The 21284-nt window shown below is 43.4% G+C and overlaps 3 protein-coding genes across 4 annotated transcripts in view; 1 reads left to right on the forward strand and 2 right to left on the reverse strand.

The window, feature by feature from the left end:
* Positions 1–21284, reverse strand: part of LOC143485361 (uncharacterized) — a 207038-nt gene that overhangs the window by 29108 nt on the left and 156646 nt on the right. Inside the window, exons 31-34 of the mRNA XM_076984757.1 lie at positions 7514–7682; positions 7246–7428; positions 6866–6983; positions 6563–6668 (exon numbers count right to left, since the gene is read on the reverse strand). Of these exons, the coding sequence (XP_076840872.1) occupies positions 6563–6668; positions 6866–6983; positions 7246–7428; positions 7514–7682 (576 nt within the window). The remainder of the gene's footprint in view (positions 1–6562; positions 6669–6865; positions 6984–7245; positions 7429–7513; positions 7683–21284) is intronic.
* LOC143485450 (TOG array regulator of axonemal microtubules protein 2-like) lies at positions 1875–4479 on the reverse strand. Its single transcript, XM_076984896.1, has 4 exons — positions 4434–4479; positions 3958–4129; positions 3336–3541; positions 1875–2190 (listed from the first exon to the last, which is right to left on the reverse strand). The coding sequence occupies exons 3-4, from the start codon at positions 3532–3534 to the stop codon at positions 1931–1933; spliced, it is 459 nt and encodes a 152-aa protein (XP_076841011.1). The 5' UTR covers positions 3535–3541; positions 3958–4129; positions 4434–4479; the 3' UTR covers positions 1875–1930.
* On the forward strand, positions 9379–18006 carry LOC143485425 (uncharacterized). 2 transcript variants are annotated; one of them, XM_076984859.1, is made up of 6 exons: positions 9379–10527; positions 11046–11141; positions 11228–11288; positions 11361–11401; positions 11493–11657; positions 11955–18006. In XM_076984859.1, exons 1-6 carry the CDS (start codon positions 10506–10508, stop codon positions 16223–16225), a joined length of 4656 nt encoding a protein of 1551 aa, XP_076840974.1. In that variant the 5' UTR covers positions 9379–10505; the 3' UTR covers positions 16226–18006. The 2 variants fall into 2 exon arrangements, with proteins under 2 accessions (XP_076840974.1, XP_076840973.1); XM_076984858.1 differs by having other exon boundaries at positions 11228–11401.

The following is a 21284-nucleotide window of genomic DNA, read 5'->3' on the forward strand; positions in this document are numbered from 1 at the left end:
ACTCCATCACATTTTCCTCCAAGATCTCCTGGTACTGAAGGGAATTCATGGTACCCTGCACACGTTGAAGCTTTCCTGTACCATTAGAAGCAAAACAGCCCCAAAGCATAATTGACCCCCCGCCATGCTTCACAGTAGGCAAGGTGTTCTTTTGTTCATAAGCCTGGTTCTTCCTTCTCCAAACATAGCGCTGGTCCATTGTCCCAAACAGTTCTAATTTAGTTTCATCTGACCACAGTACACTGTTCCAAAACCTTTGTGGCTTGTCCACATGACTTTTGGCATACTGCAGTCGACTTTTCTTGTTCTTTGGAGTCAGCAAGGGGGTGCGTCTGGGCGTTCTGGCATGGAGGTCTTCGTTATGCAGTGCGCGCCTTATTGTCTGAGCTGAAACTTCAGTGCCCACATCTGACAGGTCTTTTTTCAGTTCCTTAGCAGTCACGCGGGGATTTTTCTCCACATTACGCTTCAGGTAGCGCACAGCAGTCGCGGTCAGGATCTTCTTTCTGCCACGACCAGGTAACGTTTCCACTGTGCCCTTTAACTTGAACTTGCGAATGATACTTCCGATAGTGTCTCTTGGAATATTTAACAACTTCGCAATCTTTTTATATCCATTGCCATTCTTGTGAAGAGCAATAACCTCTTCTCTTGTCTTCTGGGACCATTCTCTTGCCTTCACCATGCTTGGAAACACACCAGTAGATGTCTAGAAGGAGCTGAGTATCACAGTCCTTTTAAATCTGCCTAATTGGTGCTTATCATGCTTGATTGCTGCTCGTTGACATCCACAGATGTTTTCAATACCTGATGGAAAACACTGGAATGAACCTCTGTTCTTAGGAGTGGTAGTCGTAAAGGGGTTGAATAATTGTGTCAATGAAGAAATCACAAAAAGGCCATTTAATACTTTATGACAAAAAAAATTGATGCTATCTTAGTTGCATTTAGTTCTTTAACAAGTCCTTGTAAGATTTCATTATGAACACAATTACAAATGTGCACTGAATTCCATAAAACCCTTCGCAGCATTGGGGGTTGAATAAATTTGATCACAACTGTATTAGCTATACACAGTGCTTACTTTGAAAATCAAACGATGCCAGAACGCAAACAGCGGCATGAGACAAGGGGTCAGAGGCCAACAATGTCACCGGATCGCAAAACAAAATCACAATGTCACCGGATCACAAAACGCTTAGGCACACAAATGTTAAAATAACAAGCCAATTTGTATATATAAATTACTTTTAAATTATTTACATGTGTTTTATAAGTGTTTAAGTGCAGAAGTGCATACAGATTTCTTCATAACTTATAATTAGTAGGCTTGAAAGTTACTGGATCGAGGCAGACAGTTCCCGGAACGCACCCTTCAAAATGAAAGAGTTCCTGGATCCTGTTCCAGCAGGATCCGGCTCAAATTAAGCCCTGGCTATAGAATACAAAAGTAATTTTGTGAGTCGTAGCTTTTTCATTTTTTAAGACTCCTCATTGAAAAGTCACATTACACATACCAAACAACAAAAAGACTATAGATCCTTGTTCCTTGTGCATGTGATAAATTACATTCTGCACAGTTACCTCAGGACATGTCAACAGAAAATAACAATCATAGAACAATATATATCTATAGTCACCATGACAACAGTTATCATGATAAGTGTTAGTATTTCAAAGTGCAAAAAGAGCAGAGCTCCTAGGCATGTTAAACCTGATGTGATTCGCTAAAATCTGTGCTCCTTATTTAAAAGGCCTTCTGAGTTTAAGGATTTAGCTTTCTGCTAATTCAAAATGTTAAAAACGTTTGACTTTCTTCCCCTCTCTTTCATTTAAAGTGCAGGCACAGTAAGAAATACACAAACATCTCCATCTTCAAGTAGAATCCATGTTGGGCTTTATTTTGGTCTGGAGGTCTGGCTTGCAGCTCTCAGTTGATCGGGAGGTTCTTCACAAACTCTCTTAGGCTCTTGCGGATATTGGAAGGTTGGGAAGCAGCGCAGTCCAGCAGCGCCGGACCCATGTGGGCATGAAGGGCTTGGCATAGGTGGACAGTGGCCCCTCTCACGCTTCCACCCCTCCCGTGGACCGTACCACTGTTGCTGGAGGTCCCCAGGAGGTACCAGAGCAGAGGAAGCACCTTCTGCTCAACCAGTTGTGGCTTGCAGGGGTAGAGTTCCCTAACCAGCTCTATAAAAAGAATATTTAAAAGGAACAAAGATAAATAAATCAACCCTGGACAGCACTGGGTTATTACAGAAGCATTTTTTTAACCTAGAAAGATTTAATTAAACTAAAGTGACAGTATTTGGTAACTCTCTGGAATGATTATTATCAATATTATAAATATTATTAATTAATATAGGAATTATAGTATTTCTGGTAAATCTTTTATCTTTTTTTTTATCTCTGGCATCTCTTAGCATATCAGTGGAATGACTTTCTGAAAGAATTGTTTTTTGATAATGTATTTGAATTTGTAGAATATTTCTGTATACACAACCACAAAAGATTAGACACTGTATATTGAACAAAAGAGCCTAAGGACATCCACTGTAAACTCCATTATTTAACTATCTGCTGTCAGATAATGCAAGATCTCCTGTCAGTCTTACATAAATATTTTTTTCTTTATATTGGACTGTGCCTTAATATGAAAGGAGATTTCCATTTGATCTGCACCACAAACATCTAGCCAAAGAGCAAGAACATTCTTTTACTGATTTGTGTGAACCTTTTCCCCAACCTAGCAACCTTTCATCAAAAGATACAAAGATAAAACAGAACACAATCATTGTTGTTGTGTCACGTAGGGCAACGCCCCCTCTCGTAGCTGTCACTCTGGGTTCCCTCATGTCCGTGTTCCCTGCCTGTTTGTCCCGCCCTGCTCGTTTATTTTGATGATTCCTCGTTTGTTACCACGCCCCTGTGTCATTGTCATCACCTGTCCCTAGTTTGGTTCTGTGTATAAAAGTCCCTGTGTCTCCCATGTCCGTATCGGTCTTTTTGTTTAATCCCGTCACCTGCTATTGTAAGTTTGAGCTTTGCGTTTTGTTATCCGTCTACTTCTGCCTGTTCCGTGTTTTCCCCCTCGTCGTTAGTTTCTTGTCTGAATATGCCTGTTGTCCTTTCTTGTTCTGGCTGCCCTCCCGGTTTGACCCACGCCTGTCCGTTTAACACTGCTTTTGGAATTTCCTTGAATAAATCTCGCTCTCCTCAGCGTTTGTGTCCGCCTCCCTGTTCTGCCCAGCGCAGACCGTTACATGTTGTTGTTTTTCTAAAGCCCAGTGGCATGTGTCCTTCAAGATGTTTTGTAAAGAGAGAAAAGAACCCACCAAGGTTATTGATGAGAGCTTGAATGGCACCTATTGTCGCCATGTAGATGGCGTTATTCTTGGAGTTGAGGTGATTGTCCACTATAGCTGGGACTAAGATGTAGACCACTTGGACCAGGTTGTCTCTGAGCAGTGTGATTATCTTCTGTAAGGCCTCCAAGGCATAGAGGTTAACCTTGCAGTCGTGCTTTGAAAGCATCAAATACCTGTAGCAGAGGAAGAGAGGTATAGAGCAAGCCGCCCATGCATTCATCAGGCACTCACCATATCAGTGCCGTTAAGCCCTGGAGCTGATTTGATTTCAAGCCCTTTCATTTCAACCGACTGATTTTTTCCAAGTCATTCACTTGGATTCTTTGGTTTAATGCAATTTCAAGGATACGCTTGGGTGAAATCTTCACATACATTGTAAAACAAGCTCACACTAACAATGGACACGACTGCCCTCCACTGTAATAGTTAAAACTGATTGTTGTAATATTTTCTACTCTGAAGCATCTGAGCTTTTGACATTTCTTCAGATGTGCCAGCATTTAATGTTCTCCAACGTATGACCCCCCATACAGATCACTTCTGAAAGCTGCTGAAAACATTAAAAATCAATTCAGTTCAAATGTGTTACCAGGAACATGTTGCCCACGACCATATATGGGTTGTCCTCGCAGTGGGCCACCAGCTGATCAATGCCCTTGATGGGCTCGCTGAAGTCTTTTGAACCCAGCAGGGCCTTGAGCTGCTTGACGTACTCTGTCTTGTCTGCAATGCTGTGGATGTGTGCTCTGCTGCTGTCTTTGCTGAACACACACAAGAGAGAAAACACAAGGATTGGGTTATAGTGTCCAAACAGAAAATGAACAAGGCTGCAATCAAATTAAACCAACATCAACACCATCAAAAATTGCAAACATCAAAGCAGTTCCAATCAGGATGCACTTTTTTGTTGTTTGTTTGTTTTGATTAACTGTTTAAATATTCACCTGCTGGCAAACTGAGGAGGAGGTACGCATGACTCCACAGCTGGGATAGAGTTCACGGGTAAGCGGTAAGGTAAGGTTCTCAAGATACAGGAGGGGAGCGTTCGCCGAAATCAGCCGTTACCTTTCAGAGGTGCCGCGTCGTCTGGGCTCACGTCCCTGACCGTGTGCCTAAGGCTGCGCTTCATTCGTTGCGTGTTCTGACGCTCCACCTGTGCGGCTGGAGCTTCTTGCTGCTCCAGACGAGGCTGACGCATCTTATATCTTCGCATTCCTAGACACCTTTGTCCTCTCCTGGGAATACACACGTACGAATCACCACAAAACATGGAGTGATGATATTGAAGTCCACATATTGCTTCATACTTTGATTCTATCCCAAAGGTTTCAAGCCGGTTCATTTTGAACCATGCTCTGTCCTTTAACTACTGGGTCTGGGACTACACTGTGCATGCCTTACTGTAAATACAATGTGTGGTGCCACGCACTGCCCTGTACTTTATTATTTGTTTACAATATATGTCTACCATCACAGTTTAGATGGTTTTTTTTATTGCAGTCTGTTTCACCTAAAAGTTTTGTGAATAAGCTTTGTTTAGTGAGTAAACATGGGGCATAGTGGCTGAATGGGATAAAAAATCCTCATCATGTATCCAAACATGAATCACTACCTTGGATTTCAGAGTGAGGACAGTGTTCCTGATGGTTGCCAGGTCTTTGGCAGGGATGCACTTTTCCACCATCTTATCAAAGTCATGGTGGGAGGACAGGAACAGCAGCATACGCCGGCCCAAGCGCCTGAGACGAAGAACAGACCCCAAAACAGGAGAGAACCGTGAGTGAGGGACCCGTAACTCACAGCACACCGACCATTTATTTACCAGGGTACAATTTTACAAGGCCGTCTGTGTGTAGAAAACACAATAGTGCTTCTATTACTCTACAATTTAACAGCATTTGCTGACTTCAGAGTATCAGACTAGGAGACTAAAAGAATCAGCAAAAGATTACTATCTGGGAAACTGAATAAGCTTTGTAGAATCCTCGTTCTGATCCCAGTACTAACCTGGTTTCTTGGGAAGCGTCCTGTGCCAACTTGGAGACTGCAGGGATAATTCTCGCTATGACGTCTTTTGCCCCAGACAATAAGCGGCCAGCGCCAATCTTCTCTACCAAAGTAGCCAAGTGCAGAGCAGTACACTTTCTTACTGCAGCATTCAGATGACTTTTGAGGAAAACAGAAGGAAAAAAATTAGGGCATTCAAAAAAAGAAGGTAATAACTATTAATCCATCCAATCAATGTATACAGTACAACTTTTAGCTTCTATAAAGAAACTTAATACCCATATGTATGATCTAAATGCACAATCAAATTATCATATTCTATTCGATGGCTTAGTTTGCACCAGTTAGTGTACATCTGTATTTTTTAAACAGAAAATGTTTGCATGTCCTCTGTAAGCTAGCTAACTAGCCTATTCTTTAAGCGGTGTGAAGGGCAGTTTGGATCAGCAGAGAGGAGGTGGAACGCAATAAAAATAATATTTAACAGGATAAATAACTAAAAATATTGATATAGGCCAGGGCACTATTTTGAAATAACAATGGAAAAGTAAAAACCGCAGACAAAATCAGTGCTTTGTTAGCTTCTTGTGACTGTTGTTGCTATCTGAAAGCCACAGTTTAAAGCTCACTGCAGGCTAACTGACCAGAGTCCTCCAGCGAGAAGGGCGTTCATGCTCCGAATGGGGGTGCAGTTCTGCACCATGCTGTCCAGAGCTGTGTCCACGTCCTGCCTGATGAAGGCATTGGACTCCGCTGCTTTGTGAAGGAGGACCTTAGCTGTAGCCTCCACTTCCTGGTCCATCCCTTTCTGCAGGCTGGAGTACAACTCCCTCAAGGACACCACCGCCATGCGGGACACGGCAGAGCGCAGGTTCTGCACCTGCAGGAAAGACGACGTTCCAGCTCGTTTCAGTCACATCCAACACTGCCACCGCCATCGTAATAAGTATAATCCTCCACTGCAATGTGTTATGTAGGCGGAAATACCTTAATCACTAATTACAGTTAGCTATGCCATCTGAATTTCAATTAGATGAGAAATGTTTTTATAAAAAAGGAATTTCAAAGTACTTTGCTATCGCTGACTTGACTTTGTCAGCAACATCACCTGTAATATGTACATGCTCATGGTGTCTGCCAATTTTAGAATTCAGACCGATACACAGTCAGCAAATCTAGTGGCTTACCTCTTGAATAAGAACAATGCAGACATCATGACGCCTGCTGCCAAGCACATCAGAGTGATGCTGAGCCAATCTACGGATTAACATCAACCCTTCAATTTTCTTCTCCCTGTATGAAGATATTGAACATAGACACACACTGTAACCATCGGCTACTGAAAGAAAAAAATGCTACAAGAAAATGGACAAAGAGGAAAAAACTTCACTAAATACATGCATACTTACCATATATGCAGAACACCATAAATGACTTGCTGTTTAACCTGCCCTAGCCAAATGCTTCAGAATTTTGCAGGCGTGACTTACCAGTCATCAGAGCTAAGCAGACTGAAGCTCTGAGCGAGAGCGAGGTCTGGATCGGAGAAGGTCCGTAAAGTCTGCTGCTCGTGGGGATCCTTCCTGGGAGGTCCTGGTTTGAGTTCATCTAGAGAGGAATACCAGAACCCAAACAAACTGACTAGGACTTTTAGGGCTACCAGCTCAACTTTGGTCAAATTAGCTTGAAGGCTGACAGCAAAACATTATTCAATGTGGTGAACTAGATTTAAAACATTGTTGTGTAATGCAGTGTTAACAGCAAAGCAATTTACATGCAAGTGCAGTGATCACACATGAAGTGCTGAAGAGCAGGCAACACTCATCAGAACTGTTTGAAAGGGACGGACGTGCTCTGATCAGTCTGGTACCTCGTCTGCGTCGTGGCAGCATGTTTTTAGTAGGGACAGCCGTGGGGGGGCTGGGATGAAGCGGAGGACTCAAACTTTTGACGGGACTTCTGGGGGTGCGTGCGTTTCTGGAGCTTGAGGGCAAATCATCCAGGATGACACCGGTCTTAGTCTGTGCTGGAAGACTACTGTTCAGCTGCAGGTCTGATGGGAAAGAGGTTCACGGGTAAGCGGTAATGTAAGGTTCTCAAGAAACAGGAGGGGAGCATTCGCCGAAGTCAGCCGTTACCTTTCAGAGGTGCCGCGTCGTCTGGGCTCACGTCCCTCACCGTGTGTCTAAGGCTGCGCTTCATTCGCTGCGTGTTCTGATGCTCCACCTGTGCGGCTGGAGCTTCTTGCTGCTCCAGACGAGGGAGACACATCTTGTATCTTGGAATCCTAGACAACTTTGTCCTCTCCTGGGAATACACACGTACAAATCACCACAAAACATGGAGTGATGATATTGAAGTCCACATATTGCTTCATACTTTGATTCTATCCCAAAGGTTTCAAGCCGGTTCATTTTGAACTATGCTCTGTCCTTTAACTACTGGGTCTGGGACTACACTGTGCATGCCTTACTGTAAATACAATGTGTGGTGCCACGCACTGCCCTGTACTTTATTATTTGTTTACAATATATGTCTACCATCACAGTTTAGATGGTTTTTTTTTATTGCAGTCTGTTTCACCTAAAAGTTTTGTGAATAAGCTTTGTTTAGTGAGTAAACATGGGGCATAGTGGCTGAATGGGATAAAAAATCCTCATCATGTATCCAAACATGAATCGCTACCTTGGATTTCAGAGTGTGGACAGTGTCCCTGATGGTTGCCAGGTCTTTGGCAGGGATGTACTTTTCCACCATCTTATCAAAATCATGGTGGGAGGACAGGAACAGCAGCATACGCCGGCCCAAGCGCCTGAGACGAAGAACAGACCCCAAAACAGGAGAGAACCGTGAGTGAGAGACCCGTGACTCACAGCATACCGACCATTTATTACTATCTGGGAAACTGAATAAGCCTTGTAGAATCCTCGTTCTGATCCCAGTACTAACCTGGTTTCTTGGGAAGAGTCCTGTGCCAACTTGGAGACTGCAGGAATAATTCGCTCTGCACCAATCTTCTCTACCAAAGTAGCCAAGTGCCGAGCAGTACACTTTCTTACTGCAGCATTCAGATGACTTTTGAGGAAAACAGAAGGAAAACAATTAGGGCATTCAAAAAAAGAAGGTAATAACTATTAATCCATCCAATCAATGTATACAGTACAACTTTTAGCTTCTAAAAAGAAACTTAATACCCTTATGTATGATCTAAGTGCACAACCAAATGATCATATTCTATTTGATGGCTTAGTTTGCACCAGTTATTGTACATCTGTAATTTTTAAACAGAAAATGTTTGCATGTCCTCTGTGAGCTAGCTAACTAGCCTATTCTTTAAGTGGTGTGAAGGGCAGTTTGGATCAGCAGAGCGGAGATGGAACACAATAAAAAGAATATACAAGAGGATAAATAACTAAAAATATTGACAGGGTGTCTACAGGTTTGACCAAGTGAAAATTTAGACATTTTAAGACTTTTTAATACTGTTTTCCAAATAAAATTAAAACCAACTCGCAAGAACATACACGTTAAAATAAAGCACAAAAACTAACTGATTATTAGTTTTTGTGCTTTATTTTAACGTGTATGATCTTGCGAGTTGGCTTTAATTTTATTTGGAATTTTATTTAATTTTATTTGGAATCTACCGATATCCGCCCCCGAATTTCAACACATGGCTGACGGAATTATTCCTCCCTAAATTTAGCTCCGCAAATTTAAGATATTTTGGTTGAAAATTTAAGACAAAATAAGACTTTTCAAGGCCTTATTTGACAAAAATTAAACTTAATACCATTTAAGACTTTTTAAGGACCCGCGGCAGAGAGATTATAGGACGGCATATTCCAAAAAAAGTGATTTACGACTTTGACCTCTAGTTGACCACCCCCCCCCCCCCCACCCCCCCCCCCCCCCACCCCCCCCCCCCCCCCCTCCACCACTCCCCCCCCCCCCCCCACCCCCCACCCCCCTCCCCCTACCCCTCCCCACCCCTCCCCCTCCTCCCCCTCTGCCCCTCCACCCCACCCCAACTCATGACATCATCATCACATTAATCACGTCAAGACGACCAAAGAGTATTAAGTTGTGCTTTGAAATTTTGCTTGATAAGGTTATTTAAATCATTATTTTGATCTTCTTTGATGGTGACTCACCGGAGCCGTATAACCCTAGACACCTGCGACACACACACACACACACATACATAAACAAACACATGCACAAACACGTGCACAAACCCTAGTCACACAGACCAGTGCTAAAAGATAGGGATCTCAGACACACACACACACCTGTAGTCTCACACACACACACACACACACACCCACTCCCCTGAACAGGAGGATCTCAGACACACACACACACACCCCTAGTCACACACACCCACTCCCCTGAACAGAACAGCGCACACACACACCCCTAGTCACACACACCCACTCCCCTGAACAGAACAGCACACACACACACACACATACATACCCCCTAGTAACACAGAACCGCGCATGCGCACACAAATATGCTTACTTTGAATAACTTCAAACAGTTAACAAAACTCTGATGAACCAATGAGGAGGCAATCTCAACAGACCAATCCGGGGTGCGTGTTTAGCGCACGAGCATTTAAAGGGAGAGAGGGGGAACGTTTCCTTGAGGAGTCACCATGCAGTCTATGGTGGTATTGTCCATACAAACCATTTTTTCCTGAGAGAGGCCTCATACTGACTTAAAGCTGTAACTCTGAGGGTCCTCGGTGTCTCAGGCACACATTCTCTATATGACCTTGGCGCCTTTCTCCAATGAATTAACCCCCTGTCACTGATTACAGAGCATATACCCAGGTCTCCCATACACATGCACACACACACACACACACACACACACACACACACACTCACACACACACACACACACACACACATACATGCATACATGCATACATGCATACACACACACACACACACACACACACACACGCATGCATACACACACAGACACACACAGAGTAATATATCAAAATACATCTCCCCCACGTTAAAGAAATGTACAAAAAGGTGCTTCTAGCATCGTAGGAAGTTAGATGTTTCACTCGCGTGACCAGGACCCGTCCAAGCAAGCAAGCCGACATTTAATATGAACGCGTCTCGAGCAGGAGGTAAGACTTTGGAGTTATTTTGAATGTATTAAATTACTATAGTATTATTATGAAAGTAATAAAACGTAGCTAAACCTTAAATGTACTCATTTAAACATTTATACTATATTTCACAAATGATGTATAATAAGTTAACACAATAATATGTATAATTATATGTATAATAAGGTAACACAATAAGTTAAAATTGCATATTGATTGAACGTTACATTTAAAACTGTCTTCCATGCATTGTAGGAGTTCAAAGAGCATATTGAATGAACCTCGGTTTTCACAGAAAACTTTCGTTAGTTATCCTACACTGCCTTCTAGCGGACATTTAATGTATTGATTTCATAAAAAGATTTCTGAGAACGGTTTTCACAGAAAACTTCTATCATTCTTCCATTAGTTATCCTACACTGCCATCTAGCGACCATTTAATGTAATGATTTTATAAAAAAAGATTTCAGGTTTTGAAATGTTTTTCAGATAATTTCCTACCGAAATAATATATGTCTATTGTTCATAATATCTAGATAATGAAGATGAATTTGAATACCAAGAGATTTCATTATATACTGATCTGGACGTCGAACATATAGCGATTGTACATCCTTTTCGTGCATCTCCGGGTATGTTTTATTTTAATATTATTATTTTGAATCATTATTATTCTCATTTGACTAAATTATTCTCATTTGTCTAAATTTTTTCAAAGATGATGACATCATTAATCAAGCGATGAACGACTGGGAGCCCGCTCCAGCGTTAGAATCTCAGTCAGTAATTACTGAACAGGGTCCGAACGCTTGGGAAACGCTGTCTGAAGCCAGTTCTTTGCGTTTCGACAGTGGGGAACATGCTTCACCGCTCAGAGGACCTCCTCCGTCACGTACGTTTTTTGAATGTTTTACCGAACATGATGATGTGAAAAAATGATTTCACAATTCGATAGTAAGATTGTTTACTCATCTGTACTTTAGCCGCCAGCGCAACTTCAAATCAGGAAGACGGAGCGGGTCATCTTCAGGAACATGAGCCGAATCGATATGTCATGGAGGAGGAGGACCTCATGACTGCTGATCTCATTCGAAGGGCAAGAGACGCTCTTGCAGCCGCTGAACATCTGAAAGTCGCGCGTATCCACGGTACGCAGAGCCAAGTGAATTCTGCCGCGTACGCAGTGTTAAGCTCAGCTAATTTGCTTATGAACGAAGCCGTTATTAGCGTCAGAGAGCCCCTTTCATGAACCAATGTGTCTAATAAAGCATTTACACGAGTTCACTCATGATATATAACAACGTGTCTAATAAAGCATTTACACGAGTTCACTCATGATATATAACATGTCTAATAAAGCATTTACACAAGTTCACTCATGATATATAACCAACGTGACTAATAAAGCATTTATGATTTACACGACTTCATTCATTGTCTTACAGAAATAAATCACAACCTGCCTGAAGACGCGACGAACCCTCACGTTTTAGAAGCCGTAAATTCTCTGAATGGAGGATTGGCAATACCTATCGATTACAATGCTCAGAGCCCCGATGCCAGATCCGAGATTACACAACCAGAACAACAATACGATTGTTTCCAAGAACTAGAACAATATCTTAGAGGTTTAAATGATACAGTAAATCCTTACGTTTTAGAAGCCGTAAATTCTCTGAATGGAGGATTGGCAATACCTATCGATTACAATGCTCAGAGCCCCGATGCCAGAACCGAGATTACACAACCAGAACAACAATACGATTGTTTCCAAGAACTAGAACAATATCTTAGAGGTTTAAATCATACAGTAAATCCTTACGTTTTAGAAGCCGTAAATTCTCTGAATGGAGGATTGGCAATACCTATCGATTACAATGCTCAGAGCCCCGATGCCAGATCCGAGATTACACAACCAGAACAACAATACGATTGTTTCCAAGAACTAGAGCAATATCTTAGAGAATTAAATAGCCAAACCTCTGATAATCAAAATAACGTACCGATTGAAATTGATGAGGAGAGACCAAATTATTCTCACCCCATGATCAATATTGACGCCGAACAAGTAGGCTGTGGAGCGGCTACAGACCCGAGCATTAGAATTAAAAAGAGGGAAAAGTTCAATAACACAGAAATTAGAAGGAAAGTAAATTTCTCCTCATTAGAGGACATCAGCAGTTTCTCTGATTTTCACAACCACGTTTTAGGGATTATAGATGAGATGGTAGACGTTGCTCGCGAAGCCGTAGAACCGAACGACGTCATGATTTTTCAAATTCACGGACCTAATCTGAGCATTTCAGAACCTATTGAAGTGACCTCTGAGGGAGTAGCGTTAGATTCGTTTCTATCACCTCTCGAGAAAGCTATGCAGAGCAACCATGAAGTGTTGATGAGCGACGCCGTTGATTTGGTGATTCAATTAGTGCACGCTCCGAGGGGAGGGGGTGGGGACAGGAGAAAATTATCAGGCCTCCTCCATTCCGAAGTTGTAAGGAAAAAGCTCAAGCATTTATACGTTTTTCTAAACGAGGGTAATAATTTGTGTTTCGCGCTGTGCGTCGCTAAGCTGTTGAATCCTGGGAGGAGTCATTTTGAGATATGTAGGATAGCGGAACAGTTACAGAGAGATGCGGGATTAAGACCCCAAGACGAAGTCGGGTTTGCGGACGTACATCGATTTGAGAGTCATCTCAACTGTAAAATTGTAGTATTGCACCGTACCGTCTCCAAAAAAGGATATTCATTTTTTCAAACCTCTGAAATCCCCAATGATCGGACTTTGTTCATATTTTTACACGATAAACATTACTATGGTGTAAAAAACATAAAAGGACTTCTAGGCGCGGCTTACTTCTGCAATTACTGCTACGCTACTTACAATGACCGCAGGAGTCACAGTTGTAAATACGCGTGCGGCGTCTGTAACGATTCCGAATGTCACAAACACAAACAGAAGAGTCTCTTACAATGCCCGGACTGTCTAAGACTGTGCAGATCTCAGTACTGTTATGACAAACACAAGGAGTCGAAAAAGACGAATGAAAACATTACGTACACATTATGCGAAAGAGCGTACTATTGCGCACAATGTAACACGATGGTTAAAACATCATTCGCTGGGCAGAAGTCTCATAAATGCATCGGTCAAAGCTGTAGTCTCTGTGGGGAGAAGATGGATAAACTGTTTAATCACCAGTGTTTTATCGAACCTCTAGAGAAAGAAAAGCGGAGCAACAAACTCATCTTCTACGATCTAGAATGCCATCAAGCGACGGGTGTGCACGTTGCAAATTTTTTATGTTGCATGGATTTTAAAGGAGAAACGTGGACGTGGTCCGGGGAAGACTGCGTCAAAAAATTCTTTGCAAAATTCCGCAAGCCCGCATACAGCAACTATATGTTCATAGCACACAACGCTAGAGGATACGATTCCTATCTCCTGCTTAACTACCTGGTGAAAGAAGGCGTAGTTCCTAACATCGTAGCACAAGGCAGCAAAATTCTGTGTTTTACCGACCCCGAGTTTAATCAGAGGTTTATCGACAGCCTATGCTTCATGCCTATGAAACTCTCCGCAATGCCTAAAGCTATGGGGTTCGAGTCAGACGCTAAAGGATACTTTCCACACTATTGGAACATCCCGGAACATCAGGACTATGTAGGGCCTTACCCCGCTCCCGAATTCTACGGTGCCGACAGCATGATGCCCAAAGATCGCGAGGAGTTCTTCCGATGGTACGAAGGGGTCAAAGGAGGAATCTTTCTATTCAAGAAAGAGATGGCCAAGTACTGTAAGAACGACGTAAAGATTTTGAGGCGAGCCTGTCTGATATTCAGGGAAGAGATCTTGGAAAGCACACAAGTCGACCCCTTTAGTTGCATCACCATAGCCAGCGTGTGCATGAAAATCTTTAGAACAAAGTTTCTTTCTCCACACACGTTGGCCATTCCACCGTTGGATCATTACGTCAGCGGGCAGAAATCTTTTTCGTCTTCTTCTATCCAATGGTTGGAGTATGTGGCGCAAAAGCGGAAGATAAACATTCAGCACGCTCTGAACGGTGGGGAAGTGAAATTTGGTAAATACGCCGTGGACGGATACAGCGAGCACAAAGGCGTGCGGAGAGCGTACGAGTTTTTAGGGTGTTTTTATCACGGTTGTGATAAATGCTTCGCTTCGCACGAGCATCACCCTCTGACCCAAGGTACGACATACGGGAGTCTACTCGAGAGAACGAAGACGAGAATTCAACACTTGAAGCACACTTACGATCTGCGAGTGACCTCGATATGGGAACACGAGTGGAGCGAGATGAAAAAGACCGACGAGGATGTGAAAAGTTTTCTGAAATCATTTGACTTTCCAGAAAGGTTAAATCCCCGCGATGCTTTGTTTGGGGGGAGGACCAACGCGTTAAATCTGCACTACGTGGCTCAACCCGAGGAGAGGATCGATTACTACGACTTCACATCTCTCTACCCATTCGTCAACAAAACAAAGACCTACCCCCTCGGACACCCCGTGGTTGTATTCAAGGACTTCCTACCGATAGAACAATATTTCGGTATAGTCAGAGTCAAAGTTCTGCCCCCCAGAGGCTTGTGGGCGCCTGTTCTGCCCTACAGAGTAAACGGCAAACTCACCTTCCCTCTCTGTAGAACCTGCGTGCTACATCGGCTGTCGGAGTGCGAGCATAGCGATGACGAAAGAGCCCTGACGGGTACTTGGTGCACTCAAGAAGTGATCAAAGCCGTCGAAAAAGGCTACGTGGTGCAGAAAATCTTTGAAGTCTGGCATTTCCCCTTACGCTCCGACACCCTGTTTGCGGATTACATTAAAATGTTTTTGAAAACTAAACAGGAGAGCAGCGGGTACCCCTCCTGGGTAAAATGTGCGGCGGACGAGGAGGAATACCTGAGAGGGTACGAGGAACATGAAGGAATTCGTCTGGACGCTGGGAAAATAACGCATAACCCCGCCAAGAGATCTGTGGCTAAACTAGCTCTAAATTCTCTCTGGGGAAAAATGTGTCAGCGGCCCGACAGACTGAACACGACTCTGATCACGCAGCCTGAAATGTTTTTAAAGTTTATTTTTTCAACGAGCATCAAAGTCAGGGACTTGTCGTTCTTGAACGACGATGTAGCGCTTGTGCAGTGGCGACAGGCCGACGTCAGATGCATGGACCCCGGCGTCTCAAACGTTTTCATAGGCGTTTTCACGACCGCCTACGCCAGACTGGAGCTTTACGAGCTCATGGACAAATTGCAAAGAAGGGTTCTTTACACAGACACAGATTCGGTGGTGTTTGTCTCCCGTGACGGAGATTGGATGCCGCCGTTGAGCGATTATTTGGGGGGACTCACCAGCGAGCTCTCTGAAGGCGACAGCATTGTAGAGTTTGTCAGCGGAGGGCCAAAAACGTACGGTTTCCGTACATTAAAGGGTGAGAACGTTATGAAGGTTAAGGGGCTCACGTTAAATTACACCAACGATAAACTAGTCAACCTGAAATCTTTGACGGAACTGGTCAACGAACACGTTAAGAACCCCTCCCGTTCTAGGGAGATAATGACGTCCCGCAACATGATTGTCAGGGATAAAATAGGCTTCCTCCTAAAAAACAAAACACAACAGAAAAGGTTCAGGATCGTGTACGATAAGCGCATTTTGCTGCCCGATTTCAGGACTCTGCCCTACGGGTATTAAGCTTTAACATTTTTGGGTCTCCGGTCATGGAGCATTTTGATGCTAGGTTTCAGCTACCATTTTCTTGTATAGTTTGCGGACCCAGTAACTGTGGAAAATCTTTTTTTATTAAAAAGTTGTTGGAAAAATGTAATGAAACGATGTCTAAAGTCCCGGATAATATCGTTTGGTGTTATACATGTTGGCAACCTCTGTACGATGATTTGATGAACAAAATAAATGTTCGTTTTGTTCAAGGAATACCCGAATCTCTGTGTGACGACCAACTGTTTCCTATAGATAGGACTAACCTTCTCATTTTGGACGATCTCATGAACGATGCCAGCAAAAACGACGAGATTGAAAAAGCGTTTACAAAATACACGCATCACAGAAACTTGAGCGTTTTGTATTTGGTGCAAAATCTTTTCTTTCAAGGTAAGACTAGTAGAACCATCAACCTGAATGCAAACTACATGGTTTTATTTAAAAATCCCAGAGACAAGTCGCAGATCAGCGTACTGGCGCGTCAAATGTACCCCGGAAACTCAAAATACTTTATAGAGTGCTTTCAAGACGCCGCCTCTAAACCTTACGGCTATTTATTAGTAGACTTGAAAGCTCAAACGCCAGAGGAGCTCCGTCTTAGGTCAAGCGCGTTTTCCTGGGAGAACCCCGCCGTGTACGTCCCCAAGAAGAAAAAATTCAAATAACGCCGGGAAAGAAAATGTCGGCTCGACTAAGGACGAACCTACCCGCGTTGAAAACCTTATATAAGTCACAACCCCGACGTAGGAAGGTTATATTACACGAAGCTTCGCCGGAACTCATACTTTCTATATGCGAATTGGCTTTTAATCTGCTCCGCGGGAACATTCCTCTGACCGCTAAACAGTACCGTGTTTTGAAAAGACAGAAAAAGTGGATAAAACTTTTTGCGAATAAAAGAGCTTCTGTAGCTACAAAGAGAAAAGCTATTAACCAGCACGGAGGTTTCCTTCTCCCTCTGCTCAGCGTAGCCGTTCCCTTTATAAGCAGCCTGCTATCGGGCAAAGGATAAAAAAATGGAGACTGCTGAGAAGATGTATTTGGTTCCTCAACATCAATTAGATATGCTTAAAAATGCGTCGACGGGTAAAGAAAATATAAGACGGACCGTTGAAAATGATTTAGACGCGGTTATGCGTCACATTTTATCTAGGACGGACATGAATCCCTACGACAAGGCTAAACTTTACTCCGCGGCTTTGCAAAGATTTTTAAACGTCGTTAAAAGAGGCGAAGAAGAAGAAACGTCGCGATTAACCCTATCCCTCCCCAAGGAACCGATCAGCCAGATACAGGATCAACCGGTAGATCTAAGCGTGACCAAGGACGAGATGGTAAAAGAGGTTATCGAAAACGTACCGGCGAGAGCCAGAAAAAACGCCTCCTACATTCTGGACAAAATAGCTAAATCGGGTCAAACGGCATCGTGGAATGATGAGGGAGAGCTTGTTTTCCAAGGAAAAACGATTAAAGGCTCGCACATGCTGGACTTGATTAAAAACCTCACGGCTACCCACAAGATACCCGACAACAGACGCCCCCTAGGCTGGAATGAAATACTACACGCGGTAGCTACATTAAATGTACCGTATTCCACCATTCCTAATGACGCCGTACGTCAAAAAGTGTCGACCATTAAAAACTCGACGAGTTTCGCCCCTGCTAGTTCTGATTCAACTAGTTCTGATTCAACTAGCTTGAGTTCTGATTATGCTTTTAACTCTTCGGCGTGGGTGAATTTTGATTAAGGACATAAAGACAACAATAGGCGGTTGTATCGTTTATTTGTTCATTGTAATTACAATTTATTAATAAAAAATACTAAAAGACAAAATGGCGTCCGTCTAATCTTTTACAGAGCATTTAAACTTTTCGCCGGAACACGCTCGCTGATTACAAGTAACGGAACATCTCTTATTCAGTCTAGTGTACATTTTTTTGACAAAAGCTACAACCATTTTATCGTTGATTTTTACATCGTCCTTATAATTCGATATAACTTGATTAAACGATCTTCCTTTAGCCCTTTGACATAAAAAGAAAACGCAGTGAGGGCCGCAGCAAACGGAATCAAAGCTCTGAACTTGTGTAGAGTTATGTCTTATTTCTTTGCAGTTCTTTTTCATAAATGAATAAATAGATTTAGGAAAGAGTTCGTAGTCTGGAGGGTTACCGTAAGAATCAAAAAATTCTCCGGACCTTTCGTCGTTCAGACACAGGGCCAACCAGTGCTCCCCGGGCATATGACTGGGGTGCGTGTTTACGACAAACATGGCGGGAAAGCGTTTCAGCTTAATGCTAGGTAGCCGGTCGCAGGGAACCACTCCCGAAAAGACTTTCTCCAAAGCGCGGCAGCTTCTCATCACCTCGGTAAGTTCTCCGGTGTCCATGCGTTTTTATTGGTAGTCGATGAGCACGTTACGGTGGTTATTTATTTGCAGTATGGTATCGAACGTTGCGTAAATAACGAGATTTATGGTCCTCGGCAGAGGATTTTTAAACCGGAGTTCCATTCTCATATTTCCGGACTTTATCAGCGACAGATGCTGCCCTCCTTCATCGTCGGGGGATAGATTGAAAGCCAGCAATGTGTAGCCTCCTATGTACTCTTCACGACCGATGGAAAGAGCTTGATCTTTAAGGTGTTTTCCCGAAGCCAGAATTAGCGAGTGATATTCGCGAACGGCGTTACCGGCTTGAAAATTCGGTTGAAAAGGCTTAGCGGGATGTTGGGTTCCGTCCACGTAGAGTGCGATAAACTCCGTGTCGTAGTGTTTGAAATTAAAGGGGTTTTTATTGTAGGCTCCTACGTACGCGTCGTTATCCACCATTCCTATAACGACGGTTTTTGGAAGAGGGCCCAGGAACAGATTTTCTTGGGTGCATACGCGGCTCCCCGCGGGTAAACTGAAGGTCTTCATGCACACCCTTTCCATGGGGTACTTGGCTGTGGCGTTCAGAAGCGCGTGCGCGTGGCCCAACTTCACAGCGGGAGACACGGTGACTTTTTTCACAAAAAGAGAAGCCGTGAGTATTTTTATAACGTAGTCCGTCTGTCCTTCTTTCATCAGACAAAACTCGTCTTTACTCCTTACAAATTTAATTTTCAGGTCCACTCCGTTCAGTAAAAATTTATCCTGAAAAAATATATCGGAGTGAATGTATCCGATCAGGTCAAAGGGACTACTTTCGCCGCTAAACGCGGCTCTGCTTCTGAGACCCATGTTCCGGCCCGCCGGGTCCGTAGCATCCATATGCTCCGCAGTGTCCTTGTAAAACATACCGCTTGAAAACTGAGTCTCCAGCGTGTCCTTGCCGTAATTCATGAGGCATTCCATGACTGCTCTGTAAGGGTACGTATTACTCGACTGACTGATGAGTCGGTCTCCTAGCATAACGTCCACTTGTGAAAAAAGGGAGGCTATCGGGTAGTTCACGACGCCGACCTTTGCGTCGGCGGCTATGTCGGTTCCGTCAGGGTTTGTGATTTTACATCTTAGGTATAAAAAAGTGTTGTTGAGATCCAGGTAATCGTCGCTATTACCCGCTACGTAAAAATCTATCGGCGCCCCTCCATCTGCAACGGATGAAAGCGGTGGTATTTCCACGTACGCGTACTTTTCGATACTCGTTTGAGTATAAGGCAGAGTGAAGATATCCAGTTCCGTTTTGGCGCATTCGGTCGACATACTATGCAGAAAGGCCATAGCTGTTCTAGAAGATGTTCAGTTTTCTTTTGTTGTCGGAGGAAGGACGTTTACCGCTTCTTCGTTTGGTTTTATTCTTCACTTTGACCTTACTCGCGACGACGTTGCGTTTTTTATACGATGACGCGAGGCGTCTTCCGGGAGGACACCTAGCGTTCCTGCGGGCAATGGCGGCGAGTCCCGATCCCTCTTGCTTCTTGGCCACAAAGTTGCTAATCACGTCGCCTACTATCCCTTTCGCGGCGGTTTTTAAATGAGGCGTTGCAATAGAGAATCCTCTTTTGATAAGGGGAACCGCCATCCTAAAAAGCGATTTGAACATACCACCGAGTCCCGCCCCATACATGACCGGGGATCCTTGGAACCCCGGAAGACCATTTCCGGCTTGATGCTTATAGTAGTCCACATAGATCTGAGGATCTCCGTAACTCGTTCGATGCATTTTTTTTTCTTTCTTTCTTTTCTTCAAATGCAGAATGAATGTTTTACCGGTCTAAAGTGAAGTTTAGCTATAACTTTCCCGTATTGAAAAGGTACTTCGATATTTTGATCGGATTTGATTTCGACGGTTATATCGTTTATGAGAGCTTTGGTAACACGTACGTAGTGTGGCTTATCATACGTTACTGTGACGAAATCGTGTTTATTCCCCCCTATATGTACGCATCTCAACAGAGGCACAAAGCTGTCCCCCACTCTCTGATATTGTATAATATCGGTATACATGAACAATGAGTAAATCCCTCCGCGAAGATCCGTAGGAAAGGGTGCCTCCGGCTCTTCCTGCATGAGGTGTTTGGATGCCAGACCGAGAATAAGCGAAAGGTTACCTTTAGCCTCCAAACAATAGGGTTTGGTGGAGGCCGCAAGTCGGATTTTGTTTATCAACGGACGGTATTCTAACTTTAGTTCGGGGTCAAAAGATTTCATCTTCTTATTCATTTCCTTTACGATGAGGTTTATGTCATCGTAATACCCTTGCGAAATAAAAAACCTCTTGCTCTCGACGCCTTCCCTTCTAACTATAAAGGTAGGTTCCATGCCGTTCTTCTCATGCAGATTGAACCACGTGTTAGGATATTGCACCTCCGCGAGTGCTACCTCCCACTCACCAGACAACTCTATAGGTTTTAAGAAATGCGTCCTGTAGCTCGAAATTCTGTTATTGGGGTATACGCCTCTCGAAGCGTTGCTCGGGAGAGTAACGAAGAATCCGCTTTCCTCCATGATTACGGAGTTATAATTTTATGCAAAAGTACAACGCCTCCTTTTATCCTTTCACGATGTCGCGGATTTCCTCGGCAGGAATCCACGAGTTAAACTTG

The sequence above is a fragment of the Brachyhypopomus gauderio genome, unplaced genomic scaffold (assembly GCF_052324685.1).
Source record: "Brachyhypopomus gauderio isolate BG-103 unplaced genomic scaffold, BGAUD_0.2 sc34, whole genome shotgun sequence".
NCBI lineage: Eukaryota > Metazoa > Chordata > Actinopteri > Gymnotiformes > Hypopomidae > Brachyhypopomus > Brachyhypopomus gauderio.